The sequence below is a fragment of the Lethenteron reissneri genome, chromosome 17 (genome assembly GCF_015708825.2).
Source record: "Lethenteron reissneri isolate LAM-NWPU_2019-01 chromosome 17, ASM1570882v1, whole genome shotgun sequence".
Classification (NCBI taxonomy): domain Eukaryota; kingdom Metazoa; phylum Chordata; class Hyperoartia; order Petromyzontiformes; family Petromyzontidae; genus Lethenteron; species Lethenteron reissneri.
In genome coordinates, this window is record NC_083795.1 from 13,764,009 (window position 1) to 13,780,132 (window position 16,124).

The window sequence follows — 16,124 nt, forward strand, 5'->3', positions numbered from 1 at the left end:
AGAGTATAATCAGCAACCATGATCATATTCATCACCGCCCACATCATCGCAATCATCATCGCGGTCGCCTTTGTTATCATCACCGCCAGCAGCAATTATCATCATCATCAGAATCAACACGATCATTAAAATATTATATCACGATCGTTAAAATAAACATATCAATCAACACCATTGCCCTCATTAACATAATGTGAACAAAGGCGATATATATTAGCATATAACTGTGAATTATAATCAACATTATCACCATCATGTCATTCACTTTGAACACCATCACCATCGCCAACATCACCATCATCAAAATCATTAGCAGCGCTATCACCGAATTAATCACCACCAGGTACCATCATTATTTTGTTATATGACCATGACAATCGTAATAAAATTATTCGTGTTCAGTTGATTATATTCACAGCCTTAAGTAACATTTATTCTTTCTAGATTTGAAGTTTTCGTGACTGCAAGGATCCATACTCTTTGGTTTTTTCGGTAAAGTCACGTAGGTAAAAAACTAAATAAATTAAAATGAAAAGAAACTAAATTCAAACATTTATTCTGTGGTTGTCGAAAGTGAGACTTACCCCCGCCATGGGAATGTGGAATTCCACCACTGACCCAGAAGCGCAGATGAAGATGCATACACACGTCGGATCTCGTCTGATGTCGCAAGGTAAGCAGGGTACAACCATGGGTGGACCGAGCTTGGATAGGCGACCACCACGCACGGCAGGTTGTTACAGGCTGCAGATCTACGTTATGAGCAGCAGAGGGCAGCGCAGCAAAATTGTACGGCACGCACGCTTCCACATCTATGCTCCCCCCCGTTCAACAACCATCAGTGACCAACGTGGTAAATACGGCCAAAAAGCCCCCACTACCCGCACGGCATGACGAGGTCCTCGTCCAGAAGCGGGTTAACACAAGGGCTGTGTGCACGGTGCATGAATAAAGCACGTGTCCACTTCTGACTTTGCTGCGTGATATTTGGTTTTATGCAGATCTCAAGTGCTTGGCTATGGTGACTGCCAAATAATGTGTAGAGATCAGGCTGCGAGGGGGCAGTACAGGAATGGATTATTGAATCTGTCTGTGCGGAGGTTTGAGTGTTTCCCCCTCGTGTGCATGGTTGGGTTTTTTTTCCAGGTACTCGACTTCTTCCCCACATTCCAAACTCATTAATTGAATTGGTCACGCATTCCTTACTAATATCCATTATTAATCCCAGGCTACCCTTGAATGAGACTGCTGTTCTCAATGGGTTCTTATAATAAACGTACTGCGGTGTCTAACGCACAAACCAGCCATCTATATATATCATGCACGTCCTTTTGTTTACGTTACCGGAGTGGATTGTAGAGTATGAACTTCTTTAGCACCGTACGGTTGCCAACCGTACGAATCGGAGGTGCGGGTTTGTAAAAGCCGCCCGCGTCCAAGGTTACGGAAAAATACAGTACTGTATACATATTCAGAGCGTGGGCTAGTTGGAAACCTTTATGTTCTCGACGCCTGGCCAACCTGCTACAGCTTGACAAGATATCCATCCAGATTCGCAGGTGTTTTTGGAATGTTGGTAAACACGAAGCGACGGCCCGTGGGTCAAAGTCAAGTGCAGAGTCTAAGCTCGACCGACATCAGACCCCACAGGCGTAGGCAAGAGGTTTTGATGTTATATTTGTTGTGAAACGTGTAATGTGTCGGGAACGTCAGCAGAGTCGATTAAACGTTACCAAAACAGACGAACTTCTAACCGTGCGGGCAACGAGCACTTGCGATTAAAATCGCTTTAAAGAGAGGCGACGTGCTTTGTCAGGAAGCAAATACGTCACGTGAAGAGCTTCAGCTGGAGAAGTGTTTATTGAAAGTTTAATGGCTATGCATACGTTGGTTTTCGCATTCAAACGTCGTTTTATAACAGTACATACAAAACACATGTCGGGGCCCTTTAGCATCGCATGGCACGCTCTCCCGAACATGGCATTGACTTCATCGCCCTTTCAAAGCCATCAGCAGTTCCACACACACAGCAACACGACCATCCCCTACCCCTTGAATGATGCACAGTAAAATACAACTGCTAAGTAATCGTCCAAACCAATAAGTAATAAAAACTAAACTCACTGTCGATTTAAACGAGTGAAACCCATGTGCAAATCTATTTTCAAAACTTGCAATGGTGTGTAAACAAAACGTTTAACTTCTAATGTTTAAGCACACATTTATTTGTACAATAATTAGTCAACATCGGAATATTATAACTCTTTACAAAAAGTAAATGTCTTTTTCTTTAAATGCTCGTTACTAGGTTTTACATTAGTATACATGTAGCCAGTAAAGTATACATCAATGAGGAGAAAGATCAATATACTTCAGAACGCAAGTGTAGGCTGTAAGCACCAGTCAAGAGCCATTTACAATGTACAAGTGGTTAGGGTATATATACCACGCCTTCAATTGTGTACATTCGAGTTTATGCAGTGTGATATGCTTTTGAAGCATCGCAACACAAAGCTTGCAATTTCAAAATGACACAATACACAATTTATTTCTGTACTTTATAGGCATGAAAACAGCATTTAAATCTATTATGTCCAACTGTTTGAAGAGCCCATTAAAACACTTGTTTAAAAAATCGTAATAGCTACGCTTGCAAATTCAAATTAATGCACGATACCAATCGCATGTTTGTGGTAACTGGCCGTTTCGGTGCAAAAAACAGAAACTGACTAAAACGTAATTCCAGTATTTAACTTATAAAAACAGATAATGGTATTTTGTGTTTCGCCACATTGGTGCAGAATGCCATGTTAATATCCCTGTCGGAGAGAAGTGCTTTGCCAATCCAGGATGTCGGTTACATTAAGCAGCACGGATGTCATTCACAAACTATTCGACCAATGGAAGGGATAATTTAATTAAATAAATGTAACCATGTTCACGTAAAGAAACGACAAGACATTACAATGGGAGTTTGGCAGCACCCTTAACAGATGCAATGATAGTTGCACGCCACTCCCTGAACAAATGGGATGTTGCCATGTACTTAACACCCCTGACCTTAGACCGATCACAAAGCCAGACCGTATAACGTCAGCCATCCCCAGTGATTTCATTAAAAAAAATGTGACGATATGGTATGATGGTGACGAGAGGCCATGCACATCAAGAATGAAGCTTTCGGGAACAGGCGTAGAAAAACCAAACGCAGTTTCAATTGCTCCAAATGAAGTGAAAACTTGTCTGAATAAAAAAAAAATACATTATACAACTCAAATAACAAGCTCGTGTAATGCAATTAGCAACTTTAGAATTAAGGTTTATTTAATTATTTTTTAACACACGGAAAGAGGGTGCTCTTATCTACATTCCAAGCATCCTTCACAGCCGGGACACCTGCACCGCCGAGGCACTGAGGCATTGCGCCAGGCAGCAGGATCTCCAGCACTGGACAGGACAAGTCTGAGCAGGTTGTGTGGAGCTGGGCCAGCGGGGGGGGGGGGGGCCCGCAGGAGAGAGCAACTCAAAAGGGGAGGCAGAGGTTTGGAGGGCCGTGCCATGCCGCCACTGACACATGCAGGTTTAACGTTTTGTGCGCTCAGTTTGCGTTCTTGCTCAGCAGCTCAGTAGCCTGCTGTGAACAGAAAAGAGAGCGTTAGCCACCCAATGACTGAAAATGGCCAAAGGGGGAAAGCGTGCAGCATGCTTCGACACCGCACTTATTTGGTTTTTCTCCTGCAGGAAAAGAGCAAGCACTGGTATTTAAATAGATGCAGGGCAATGCATTAAAATGGCAAACTAAGCATATTACACTTATTCATACTTCATCACTCAAAGGGATGCTGGACTCTTAAAAACGGTATCCCTATGAGGTGTATTTGCTTTTTCATTCTTGATGAATACACTTACTGAACTTACACAAATGTAAAAGAACAGTAAACAGATTATTTTAAGTGCCAGGTCCATCAGTTGCCAGCAGCATTGTTCAAAGGCAACAAAAACAGTATCAAGCTCAAAATTGAGCAGAATTAAACTATGCAGTTGTCATCACATCAAGTCACTTAAAATAAAGTGTTTTCTATACACAGACCTCTTTGGTACCCTTGGTACTTTGTTCAACTTGGTGTAATTAACATTCATGGATTACATAAATACCAAGCAAAGCGCGGCCATTACTGGCACAGACATCCGCATCATGCTATGGATGGAAGAGCATGGCACAAGCCGAGTAAAGCAGATATCCACGTAGGGAAAGCAAGAGACTGACAGAAAGAGTAGGACCAAGACAGGGACCGTGGACAGAGCTCAGCCGATGGTCTCAGCGAGCAGTAGTTCTAGGTGAAGTGCCTGAGGCCTCATGTCCCACGTGAGTGAAACAGACTCAGCAGCGATTTCAAGCAAGATCTGTCCACATCTGTGCAATCAAGGAGAAACGGAGAGGCCCTTTAGCCTGCAACAAAAGAATTGAGGGATAGGGCACCACTATTATCATTGGATACCCAATTGTGTTAATAGGCAGGTGCAGTGTACTGTGGACACAAATGTTTAAGTTCACCTTGCTTAGTCACCATGGATGACTTACATTTGTGAATCCATGCAACTAAGCAAGTTATAACTGCAGGAAGGTAACAAGAGTTTAGTAAAATTAGGGAGCGCACAATGGTAAAACAGACTGGAAGAGGTCCGAGAAGCAAAGTTTAATGAAAACAATTAGAAACCAAGGAAACATCAAACCAAACAAAATGCGCCGACAGTGCTATAACATTGGACAACCATCAATCGTTAAACTGCAAAGAAAAACAAACTTATAAATATACAAAATAAAGAATATATCACACAGCTAAGAAGATCTCCCGACCCCCTTTCCTCAAGGCGCGCTGTTGGTCACATGGCTAACCTTTGCTTTTTGATTTTTCAGCTGGCTTGCCGGAGGGGGTCGCTGCTGGAGGGACAGGTGGGTTTGAGGCTGCAGCAGCAGCAGCCGCAGCCTTCTGTTTGAGCATTGTCCAGTCAAACGTGTAGTCGTACTGGTGGTTCAGAGTCCTGCGTTCGTTTACGACACACAAGCACGCGCGCGCACACACAGGGTGGTGGTTTTAGTAGAGCAATGACATGGATACCAGCTCGATGAATCATTGGTGATCATCAACTCCTCGAAGTGTCGGAGGCCAGGTAAAATGCAAGTACGCACCCCGCGAGCTAAAGCAGCTGCCATGAATTATTAGGCAAGTGACTCACGCTATGATCCCTCAGGGATAAATATCATTCACTGCACATTCACAAAAGGTGTGTCAGAGTGCCACCAAAAAGAGAGACTTGTGAGAAGCAAAGAAAAAGCGCAGGGGAGGGGCGACAACAGCCACTTGTGTGACAGTATTGCACACCTGAAGAGGATGCGAAAGAGCTGCCTCAGATACATGTAGTCTGGAGCCTCCTCAAACCGCAGACCACGGCAGTAGTTGAGGTACATGGCAAATTCTGCTGGAAAACCCTGCACACCACAACAAACCAATTAGCACGGTCCACAATACTGATCGCCAAAGGATCACAGTTATTGGCGCATGACAAATGTAAGTTGTATTTATTTGATCATTTTGCTACAATAAAACGAATCCACATCTGTATGCCACTTACCTTGCACAGGACCTCTACGGGCGTAGACATCTTCTTCTCACTAATTTTCTCGTACTTTTGTTTCTTGGTGGCAGCCTGAAAGCAAAGGGAGGTGTAACAAAGTTCTTCAAAGTCAAGTAAAACCAGAATTCAGGCAATGAATTAGTAAGTGGCGTCTGCATTCCATAAGTTTATTTTTTTCTTGTACATTTAATCTGCCACCGGTTGAATTTTGTCTGGTAAAATTATCTGAAAAGTTCATTCCAAATGAAATACACAACTGGGAATGTAAAGGCCAATTATAATTGGTCAACGTCAATCAGATGGCAGCAGTTAAACACTTAAGCCAACAGGGTAGCACAAATTTTGGAAGGCTGGTTTGGGCATTTAACACATGACCATTATATACTTATCATACAATTACATTCATACTGAATATAATGAATGAAAATAACACGAATTAATAACATTGAAGCCTACCTATGTGTTGTTATACATTTACTTATACACTGTTGAGTACACTAAGCACAGTTGAATCATTCATCCAATGTTATGGTCAATCTGAACCAAAAGATGAATCCCAGTGTGTGCACCTATCTTAATCCAGCCCTTATGCGTTGGACACAAGCAAAATTTTGTTATTTATCCATGAATCAGTGCTGAAATTATGGCTACCACCAGATGAGGCAAAACCTTATCAGTACAAATTGATGTATGCAGCAAATAAAAACAAATTGCTATTTGATATCCTGTTAAGCTTTCACACCTATTGAAAAACACCAAAATTGTTTCACCTAAGGCAGTAACAATTACAAATGAAACACCTGCACTCTGGGCCAGTGGACTTGATCATTAAAGAGTTCATGTGAAACAAGCATATTTTGGGGGAACTTGGGAAGAGATTCACCTTGAGGCCCTGCCAAGGGAGGCTTGTCCTGTTGAAGTACATTAAAACGTATCCCAGGGACTCCATGTCATCACGGCGACTGGAGGGGGAAGAAAGGCAACAGCAAATATTTTACTAAGGGGAAAAACAATATCAATTAAAATAAATGGTATGGAAACATAGGAAGTGTGAGGATATTAAAAATATATATTTTACTAGGCAAGGCCCGCTGAACTGTATTGCTCTTTTTCAGAAGCAACCTGGCTATAAATGATAGCTCATCCACCAAGTGGCTTCTCATGTGGAAATGTATAGCCGCCAAATACTCTAAATGCATGTTTAGAAAATGTGGAGGGAAATAACGGAGGAAATCCACACGACCACGGGGAGAACATGCAAACTCCAAATATACAGGCGTCAAGGGTCTGGATCCAACCCATGTCCCTCCTGTATATCAGGCGAAGTAGTTAACATCTCACCACTGTGGCAAGATTTTAACTATTAAGCAATAAAAAAAATATTCAGCAATGTCAAGTTTTCGCATACAACACCCTGCACACAGGATGGCATGGATATCTTGTATATCCCAATTGAGTAAGTAATTGTGATACTATAATTAGGATATGCCCACTACTTACCCCACACAAACCCTGGGGGCCTGACACTGCACGGGGGGGGGGGGGGGGGGGCTCGCTTAAATGTCTTTATAAAGGCACAACGAGCATCTTGCAAGGCACCAGTGGGCAATGAACTCCAACTTGGCACTCAGCAACCTACATGAGGCATGTACAAATGTAGCTAATCGATTAGCATCGATCATCACGCTCACAATACGTGCAGCAGTGAATTGAAGAACTCGTGACAAACACCTCGATCTTTTTCACATATACCCTTGCAGCCACGACTGATTGTATATGCAAAATATTTGATATAACAGAAAAGCGACCTTAAATGAAAACAATTGAATCACAAGATGAGAAAATTGTTACATGCCTAGTACTATACAATGACAAAGGGAATAAGTGATAATTGTCAAGATTGTAATGCTGTAATTATTGTGTACGATGATACCGAGGGTAAAAGCTAGAGGGTGACGTCATCACTGACATTAAGGCATGAAAGCTGATTATTTTTTGGTAATTTTCAAGACATGAATATTAGGTGCACAAAGGCTAAATAAATATTAAACCATGCGCTCCAGACATTATCCACTATGCAAGCAGACTGGCAAACATGTTGGCTGTGATAGCAGTGTGACAGGAAACAGAAGCAGCTTTGTGTTAAGAACACAGGCAACAAGCAGCAGCTCTTAAGCATCCGCGATACTCAAAATACCCCTCTGCAGTTGGTATAGCATGCATATGACATAACCCGACCATTCCGTGCATTTAAGTAATGCATATCAATATTCTATTTTAGGAACATTATAAATGGAACAAACTGTAATACAGCGTGGCAGCATTTGAGAGCTTTAGGTTGCATTCAAACTGCAGTAAAATCACTTGTCAACAACTTATCCAACTGATAATTAAAATTAAGATGCCAATTCAGTCCAATAAGAGAGCCTCCATTTTGTAAGCCAACTCAGCTGTACAAAGAATCGTGGGCCAGGAAAGACACAAATGTGCAAACAGCCGTTTGTTAGGTGTGCGCACACACCCAAGAGCACTAACAGACACTTAAATCCACACGGATGCATTCTAATGCAGGGATGATAATCGACAGTGCGCAGCGTTACAATCAGTTTATGAATGAAAAATAATTTCATCTAAATATTTGATAGCCAGTCTTGTCCAAAATATTAAACTATAGGCATATGTATTAAACCTACTTGCTAAATTTCACGGCGATTGCTTTAGGGGTTTTGTATTTACTGGAAAAAATATTTTCATTGCTTGCGTATGGACATACTTTTCTAAATTATTGACTGAAGAAGTGGGTTTTGGGCAGAACACATTTGCTTCTAGCGATAATGGCCAGTGTTCGACAAAGTTAGAGAGGCAGTCAACGGAGGGTGGAAAAGCACCCAAAAGGATATCCACAGTGGAGATGGAGAAATGAATCCGGTCTTGTGCAGGTGTTAAGATGTTATTGCTAGATATGGCAGTGAGAGATGGCTATTTTTTGGGGAGCTCTTCATCCAGCAGTGGTTCTCATGGCTGATGATCATGATGATGAAATGGGACCATAACAAGCATATGGGGCTCCATTAAAAAGACAACCCAGCCTCGAGTGGCCCTACCTTTGCTCAATTCCCAGATGGGCATTGATACTGGCGTAACGTGCTGTGCCCGTCAGGTTCTTGTCCTCCCGGTATGGGATGTGCTGACGGGTTCTGTTGTCGCGGTACTTCTTTGCCAACCCAAAGTCAATCAAAAACAGCTGAAGAGGGAATGGCAACACTCGATCAAGATCATAATGTGCACCATTGTTCCCACACCAAACATCTTTTCTCAGTTTATTTTGCTGTAAATCAGGAGTTTCAACCGTCCATAATGCAGGCAGGGAAACGATGCCACACGTGGGGGCAAATTTACTTAAAATAAAAACCCAATCTAAAAAAGTTGCTGCTAAAATTACGTTAATACTTTACCCACGCATTCAATATGGGTGCATGAAGGCCACCAACTTCATTCCTGAAAACAAATCGAGTCTTATGTATAAACGCTGCTCGTCCACACTAACTTACTATTTACATTTAAAAAATCGAGAAAGCAGACAAAAGCTCCAAACTATAATTAAAAGTGTTTCTTTTGTTAATGCAGATGCTTTGGCAATTTTGTACCTGCATGAACACGGACTCTCCACTCACCAATTTGAAAGATATTTTTAAAAGAAAACTAAGATTAACATCCAAACCTCACAACTAAATGAGGGGGAATGGTCTGCACACACCACCATTGAGTTAAAGATTTTATTTGCCAGAAAGGTACTTTCAATGCTTCTGGTCCTGTGCACCAAAGCTTACTTCACTATGACTCAAAATATTAAGTGAAATTCTGCTGCACATACAAAATGACTGACTACTGCAGTGCATTGGCCTTAGACCGATCTTTCAACTGTCTTTGAACAGCAAAATACATTTGAGTTTATAATACATTTATGCAAAGGCACACTCTAAAAATACTTGTAAAAAGTTCCGTGATCTGTATTATTGTAAAATTATTTCAATGTTTAAGAAAATGCTTAATATGTTACTTAAAAACTACAATGTGTATCCGATGCAAACACAGTTGTACATAAAATGCATAACCTGGTGATACCAACATTAAAACCAGAACCCTTAAAGACGCATATACGAACCTTTGAAACCATCAAGGACAGCCAACACCACAAAATCATTCACATTACTTAAAACGCACGCCCTCGCCACAACAAACAACTGCCATTCCCTCTCAACCATGAAAATGTCAACACATTAACACTGCAGTCTGCAGGTGGGGTTTTCACGTGAAAATGAATCCAATTTTCTTTTCTGAAAATAAATGTTTTAATTTAATTCAAATGCCTGTTCGAGTGATGTATGAAACATTTTACATTTTATAGACTTCACAATTGTGCAAAGTCGTGTCTAATTTCATGTAAATCGCACATCCAATTGAATTCCAACCTCACATTGACATTTTTCTGGCTTAATATTACATGCCCCGTGCTAAAAGTATAAATTCAACATCACTAAAACTCGCAAACCTCGGGTGCAGCATTTAACTAACAACCCAATTCGCAATCCGGCTTCTGGAATAAACCTCGGTTATCACCAACAACATTTTTTCATTTCCGTGATTACGATTTTTAAAAAAGCGAAACGGGGCAGACCTGTTGCAGTCCCGAGAATGACGTCTGGTCGAGACACTGGCTAACACACTGGGTGCTCCTTTTCCTCTTCCCAGCCGTTGTTTCCGTGCACTGGGCAATCAAAGATCGTGGCAATTTGTCAACATAGCCGAGCACGCGCGCACCTCTAGGGCGGCGCGGGGGGCCTTTGTTACAAAAATGTCGCTCGTCACACACCGGCAAGGGCATGCAGGTGTGAGGAAACACATTAGCATTACAGGTATAATAACATTAAATGGCACTTTCAGTCTCATCATGGGCTGATACAACGTTATAAGCCATCTTACCTTGGTTGAAGTTACTTAGATTTAACACAACATATGAAAAATATTCAGTATAAAAAAATTGTATATTTTAAATCATTTGCCAAGAATGCATCAATTTCAATTTGATATCCCAGCACCAGTTATGACAGCAAAATGACACATTTAATGAGCTGATCAAGTTTGTTTAACAAACAAAATATTAAAATGAAAAAAACTAACAAAAGTAATAAAAATAAAATAAAAACACATGTATAGAAACATCACTGCCATCACTGCTGCTGGTATGATATTGTCAAAATGGACACAGGTTGAAAGGTTGTAAGAAAGGTTACAGTACTCAAGTTACAAAGCACTTCAACCATGGAAGATGTGGCCTATTTTTGGCATCAGCCTCGGGAAGACTTTGGCAGGGAAGAGGAAAATGTAAAGCAATTATTCTTCAAATGCAGATATTTCGCTCAACGCGGGGGGGTAGATTTGAAACGTGAAAACATAACATGACTGTATTTCTTGAAAAAAAAACAATCCGTCACTTTCGCCTGACAAGGCTTATCTTGTAAATAACTCTAAGATACCTCAAAGGAAATGTCCTGCAAAAATGTCGTTTGATAAATAGCATCTCATAAAATTGAATGCACTTCTCTAAAATGGCACACGAGACAGACGTGATGGGACCACGGAATAAAATCACTAAAGGAAACTGTGGTCACAGCGTACACCAAGCACTGGCACTCAAACCTTTCTTACAACCACCTACAACCCAGTCATCATGGCAAGCACTAAGCTTGCTTTCATGCAAAACTGCATCCTAAGTGTAACATGCATATACGCATATTAAAGCTGATCTCTACCAAAAAAATTTTTACCTAAAAAATTGGAAAAACATTGTTGTTCATAAGTACATGCTCATGCCACTATATATGCAGGACATCTGAATTAGATACCTAAAACTATCTTTAAAACATAAATATATATCAATTGCCTGTTGGTACGCAAACACAAGTTATTATTTAGCCAACAAAGCTTTTAGCATCACAAACTGGCCACGTGTTAGGCGAGAGCGGGCCACGGAGATGAGCTCATCCGGTTACCTTGTTACAGTGGCGTCCAATCCCCATGAGAAAATTGTCGGGTTTAATGTCCCTGTGAATGAAGTTTTTGTTGTGGACATACTCAATCCTGCTGATCATCTGTAGCGAGAGTAAACACCACAAACGATTATGTTGCGTTTAAGTGATGCATTGCAGTAACGTTGTAACGATTATTTAAAATGTAAAAATTTAAAAAAATCACAATTATACATTTAGTAGGTTTAAACATTAACTTATGACGTAATGTCAAGAGGCTAACTTAAAGTACGGCAAGCCACCAAATTACACAAAATTGTGTGCAGTAATTATAGACTTACACCAGTGAGACAGGCACTAAACGATTATAAGTACCTGGTCGGCAAGCATGAGGACAGTTTTCATGGTGAAGCGACGTGAGCAAAAGTTGAAGAGATCCTCAAGACTGGGCCCCAGGAGGTCCATCACGAGGACATTGTAGTCCTTTTCCTGACCGTACCACCTGCCACACATTCACACAAGAGTGGGCCAGATGGTTCAGTACTTACCAAAAGGTCTAAAAAAACAAATGGCCTAGCATGGGAATGGCCAAGCGTGTGCATTTTGTGCATGCAATTAAAACAACTACATGGAAAGCCTATAATATACCAACACAACAATTATCCACCATTAGGTATTTGGCCAACACGATTATCCATCATTGGGTGGTTAAAGGGTTCATTGGACCTTTGTAATTGTACAGTGCCATACTATATCACATTTTGTCCATGTGCAAAAGTTGAATCTGGTTGTTATTTAAAAAAAATTACTTGGAAATTAACAGACGAAGCAACGCAGCTGCTCTCAAGTTACTTTAAATAAACATGTAAAGAAATCAGCCACTTGTGGTCTCCGACGCCGGGCCCCTCCCCCTTGCCACACAATATGGAGAGCTCTGCACAACAGCTGAGACGAGGCAGCTACACCCACAAGCGACCCGAACAAGGAAGCCATATATGGAAATCTCAACCCCCTTCCTCCAATCCCCTTGGCTGGTATAGTCAGCATTGCTGACTCACGTCCGTGACTCCCCTCTCGCCTATTTTTTTGTGCAATGCCGAGCAGCAATCGCAAGCATGGCGCTGCATCGAATCACCGTGAGGAAGCCAGATCTAGGCCAAGCTCAACCAACAGCCATTTGGCTGTTTGTGCGTGCCACCACGAGTCACGTTCCAAAGCAAGGTCGGTAAATATTCGAGCCTTCCCCTTCGGAGGTAAAACTAAACAGAAACCCCCAACGACAAAACATAATTGCATTTAATTCTAAGTTCAAATTACTGGCAAGATTTTAATTAAAAAAAAAACATCCAATGTTAATATAATCCATGGAGCATGACGGTCATTCCATACAAATGAAAAAAATGGGCGAGTCTCAGTTCCGCATTCTGGTAAATGCTTTTGAAATGTATTGTTTGCCGACAAACTATGAGGAAATTGTCTGAAATGCTTCAACATAGTATAAAGGCTATTATATACTGTACGTAGTAAATCTGGTACAGTATATGCATTTCGCATTACAGTACTCCGTTCACATTTTGCCTTTAACAATCATGCCTGGAATCAATTCCAATTCATGGATTCAAAGTGCAATACAAGAAGCCAATAAACCACAGCATAATTATTAACTAGACATCATTAGGAAGAACTTCAATAGGACATCTAGGGCATATTCAAAGGCAGAAAGGAAAATGTACTTGGCAGCTGTAAGCCAATTTTAAGTATTCCATTAACTGCAGAGCTACTCACATTAAATGCATAGCTTTTCCTTTTTCAACCAGCCCCACAAGGAACGATCACAATGCTCAAGCACAAACTGTACTATAATACATGCAATAATGCATTGCACATTTAAAGGGGGCACAGGCAAATATGACAATGCAATGTAACGTAAAGAGCTTTACCGAGTCAGGCTAGCCATCTGTGTTCATAAATGTGCTGTATTTAACAACTTAATGGACAAAATAGGTTGATCTCATGCAGTCATAATATACTCGAATCAATTTTAGTGAACCACCAAAGTAATGTGGCGACAGCTTTCTTATGCGATTATAAGAAAAGCCACCGTGGACCCTCAAGCCGATGATTGTGTGCGATGGCAACAAGTTGAACCAGTGCTTTCGCCTTCCTAAGATTTATTTTAAAAAATCCATCAACACCTATAGCTTCTGTAAACACACCGCAACTCATGGGAGCTCACGTTAACATCCCCCACCACCCCCTGGTTGTGGCGATACGGCTTCTTCATGTTACACTGCAGGTGAGACAGGAAGTGGGGCAATGGTGGTGGATGGGCAAGGCCAGCGTTACAGCTTTAATGTGACCGACGGTCTGGTTACCCTTTCCTCTGGTTACGCTCAACTGAGTATTGTGCCCTTCATTACATATGTACATTGTCGTCCCTGTGTAGCTAGTTACACATGTCTTGCAAAAGATAATGGCCACCTCAACGGGATCTCATTGCGCATCGAGGACAATCGTATTTTTGTTGGGTGCGCTGGTTTTGTTCTTCAAGTGGGTTGCCACATCATTGTTGTTGTTCTGGTCATGGTTATACCCCTGGCTGCAAATGGTACGAACATTGCAATTTTCACAACAGCTGATCCGCAGCCAAGCTATTACATTGATGGTCAAAAACCCAGTCGGACCTTTTCCCTATTTTATTCTCAAACCCAAGGTTATTACCCATTCGCACCTTAGCTCCGACTTGTAGTACACGTATTTATGAAAAGGTTGAGTGTTTGCTCAACTTAAAAAATGTGGCCAACCAAATAATGACTGCTGCCGTATTTGACAGCACTGAAATGTCATTCACGACCACACTGCAGGCAGCAGACACGAGTATTTTTACCTTTGTCAGTGCCGACGAAAACATTAAATAAAAAAAGTGGGAACCCCCCCCCTCCCATGAGGCTTGGGTTGGCCATTGTCTCGTACCGAATGTGTGGGATGCCCACGCCGCCCTGCAGTATTTTGTAGAGTTTGCTCTCGTAAAGAAGCTGCGGGTGTCTCGCCTTCTGCGACTCCAGTTTCACGGCCACCTCCTGTGGAAACGAACGTAAGAAAGCACACGAGCGATTAAACATAACTGTGCGTGTACACGAGCCAAAAAAAACCGACGAGAGGACAAAAGCCACCATGAAACAAACCGGGAACGCATCACGCAGCTTGCTTGCCGCCTTCGCTGTCGATTGAGAGAGTGGTCGAGCGAGGAGGCTTCTACTGACGAGAATGACGACCCAACCCAGTGGGGTTCGCATTTGCAACGTTACTTAAAACATTCGGTGCCAATACTACTCGATAATACTTAATATCAGGTAATTATTCTCATACGTGGAGTTTTCTCCGAAAGGGCAAAGGATTTAGGCATCGCGATGGAAGTCGGGGGTGGGTTTCTTTGTGTGCGGATTTGACGGGGCGAGGCGCTTTTGATGGCTATCGTCACAGCACCTACCACGAAAATCCATTACCTCTCATCGTTGCTACCATCGCCACCATTTACAACCACCATATTCAACACTTGGGAACAACGCGAAACAACAGCTCCTCCGCCCATTGCGACAGCATTCATACACTACTCAAAATACCTCATCGACAACCAACATCGCTGGCAATCGGGCCCCATTACCAATACACCGCCCTCGTGAACAATGTAACGCCGATAAGATCCTCGACGGCAAATAAAAAATAACCCTGACAACTGCACAGTCTCCCGCCCGCCCGCCAGAGAAAAGCCGTCGTGTTACCTCGCCGTTGGTGATGTTGATGGCGAGGTAAATGTCTCCGAACGACCCGCTGCCGATCTTCCGCACGAGTCTGTACTTGCCGCCCACGATGAACTCGGACTTGGAGGCGCCGGCGCTCGCCATTTTCACAGCGCAAACTTTGCAGCCTCCGCAACAAAAAACGACGACGGTGACAACGACGACAGCGTCACACGGCAGAGGGTGGGGGACGAGCGGGGCGGGCGAACGACGGCGCTGGTGGTGGTTGGGGTTGTGGTGGGGGGGGGGGCGATTATTGTTTAAAAACACAAAAAACTAGCGACGACGTCGACGCCGCCGCCGCCCCGTAAATTGTCAACGGAAGTTTAAAAAAAATAAAAGACGGGTCGCCGTTGCGCGATGAGCGAATGGGTTGGTGGGGGCGCGGAGGGTCGCGGTGTTGGAGGGCACTGCGCGTCGACGTGGCCGAGTCGGTGGCGGTGGTCAGGCGGCCGCCTGTGCGAAGGGGAGCGTCAGCGCGCGGCCGCCATTGCGCGCCGCCTCTCTCCTCGCCTTTCTTCTCGTGGGGGGGGGGCGCGCGCGCAGCACCCTGGGAGTCTGCGACGTCACTTCCGCTCTCACCCCCCCCTCGCTCGAGCCGCGGGGATGAGGAGGCGAGCTCCGCCCCCTTTTCCCCACCTCCTCATACCCCCCCCCA

The 16,124-nt window shown here is 42.8% G+C and overlaps 1 protein-coding gene across 3 annotated transcripts; it reads right to left on the reverse strand.

Annotated features, from left to right (window-relative positions):
* Positions 1–1,841: 1,841 nt before the first annotated feature.
* Positions 1,842–15,998, reverse strand: LOC133343525 (casein kinase I). Of its 3 annotated transcripts, none has more exons than XM_061553194.1 (11): positions 15,449–15,998; positions 14,640–14,746; positions 12,042–12,168; positions 11,691–11,789; positions 10,316–10,405; positions 8,742–8,881; positions 6,521–6,599; positions 5,635–5,709; positions 5,385–5,491; positions 4,898–5,043; positions 1,842–3,634 (listed from the first exon to the last, which is right to left on the reverse strand). In XM_061553194.1, exons 1-11 carry the CDS (start codon positions 15,569–15,571, stop codon positions 3,624–3,626), a joined length of 1,104 nt encoding a protein of 367 aa, XP_061409178.1. In that variant the 5' UTR covers positions 15,572–15,998; the 3' UTR covers positions 1,842–3,623. The 3 variants fall into 3 exon arrangements, with proteins under 3 accessions (XP_061409178.1, XP_061409179.1, XP_061409180.1); XM_061553195.1 differs by having other exon boundaries at positions 1,842–4,450; XM_061553196.1 differs by lacking the exon at positions 10,316–10,405 and having other exon boundaries at positions 15,449–15,997.
* Positions 15,999–16,124: the final 126 nt, after the last annotated feature.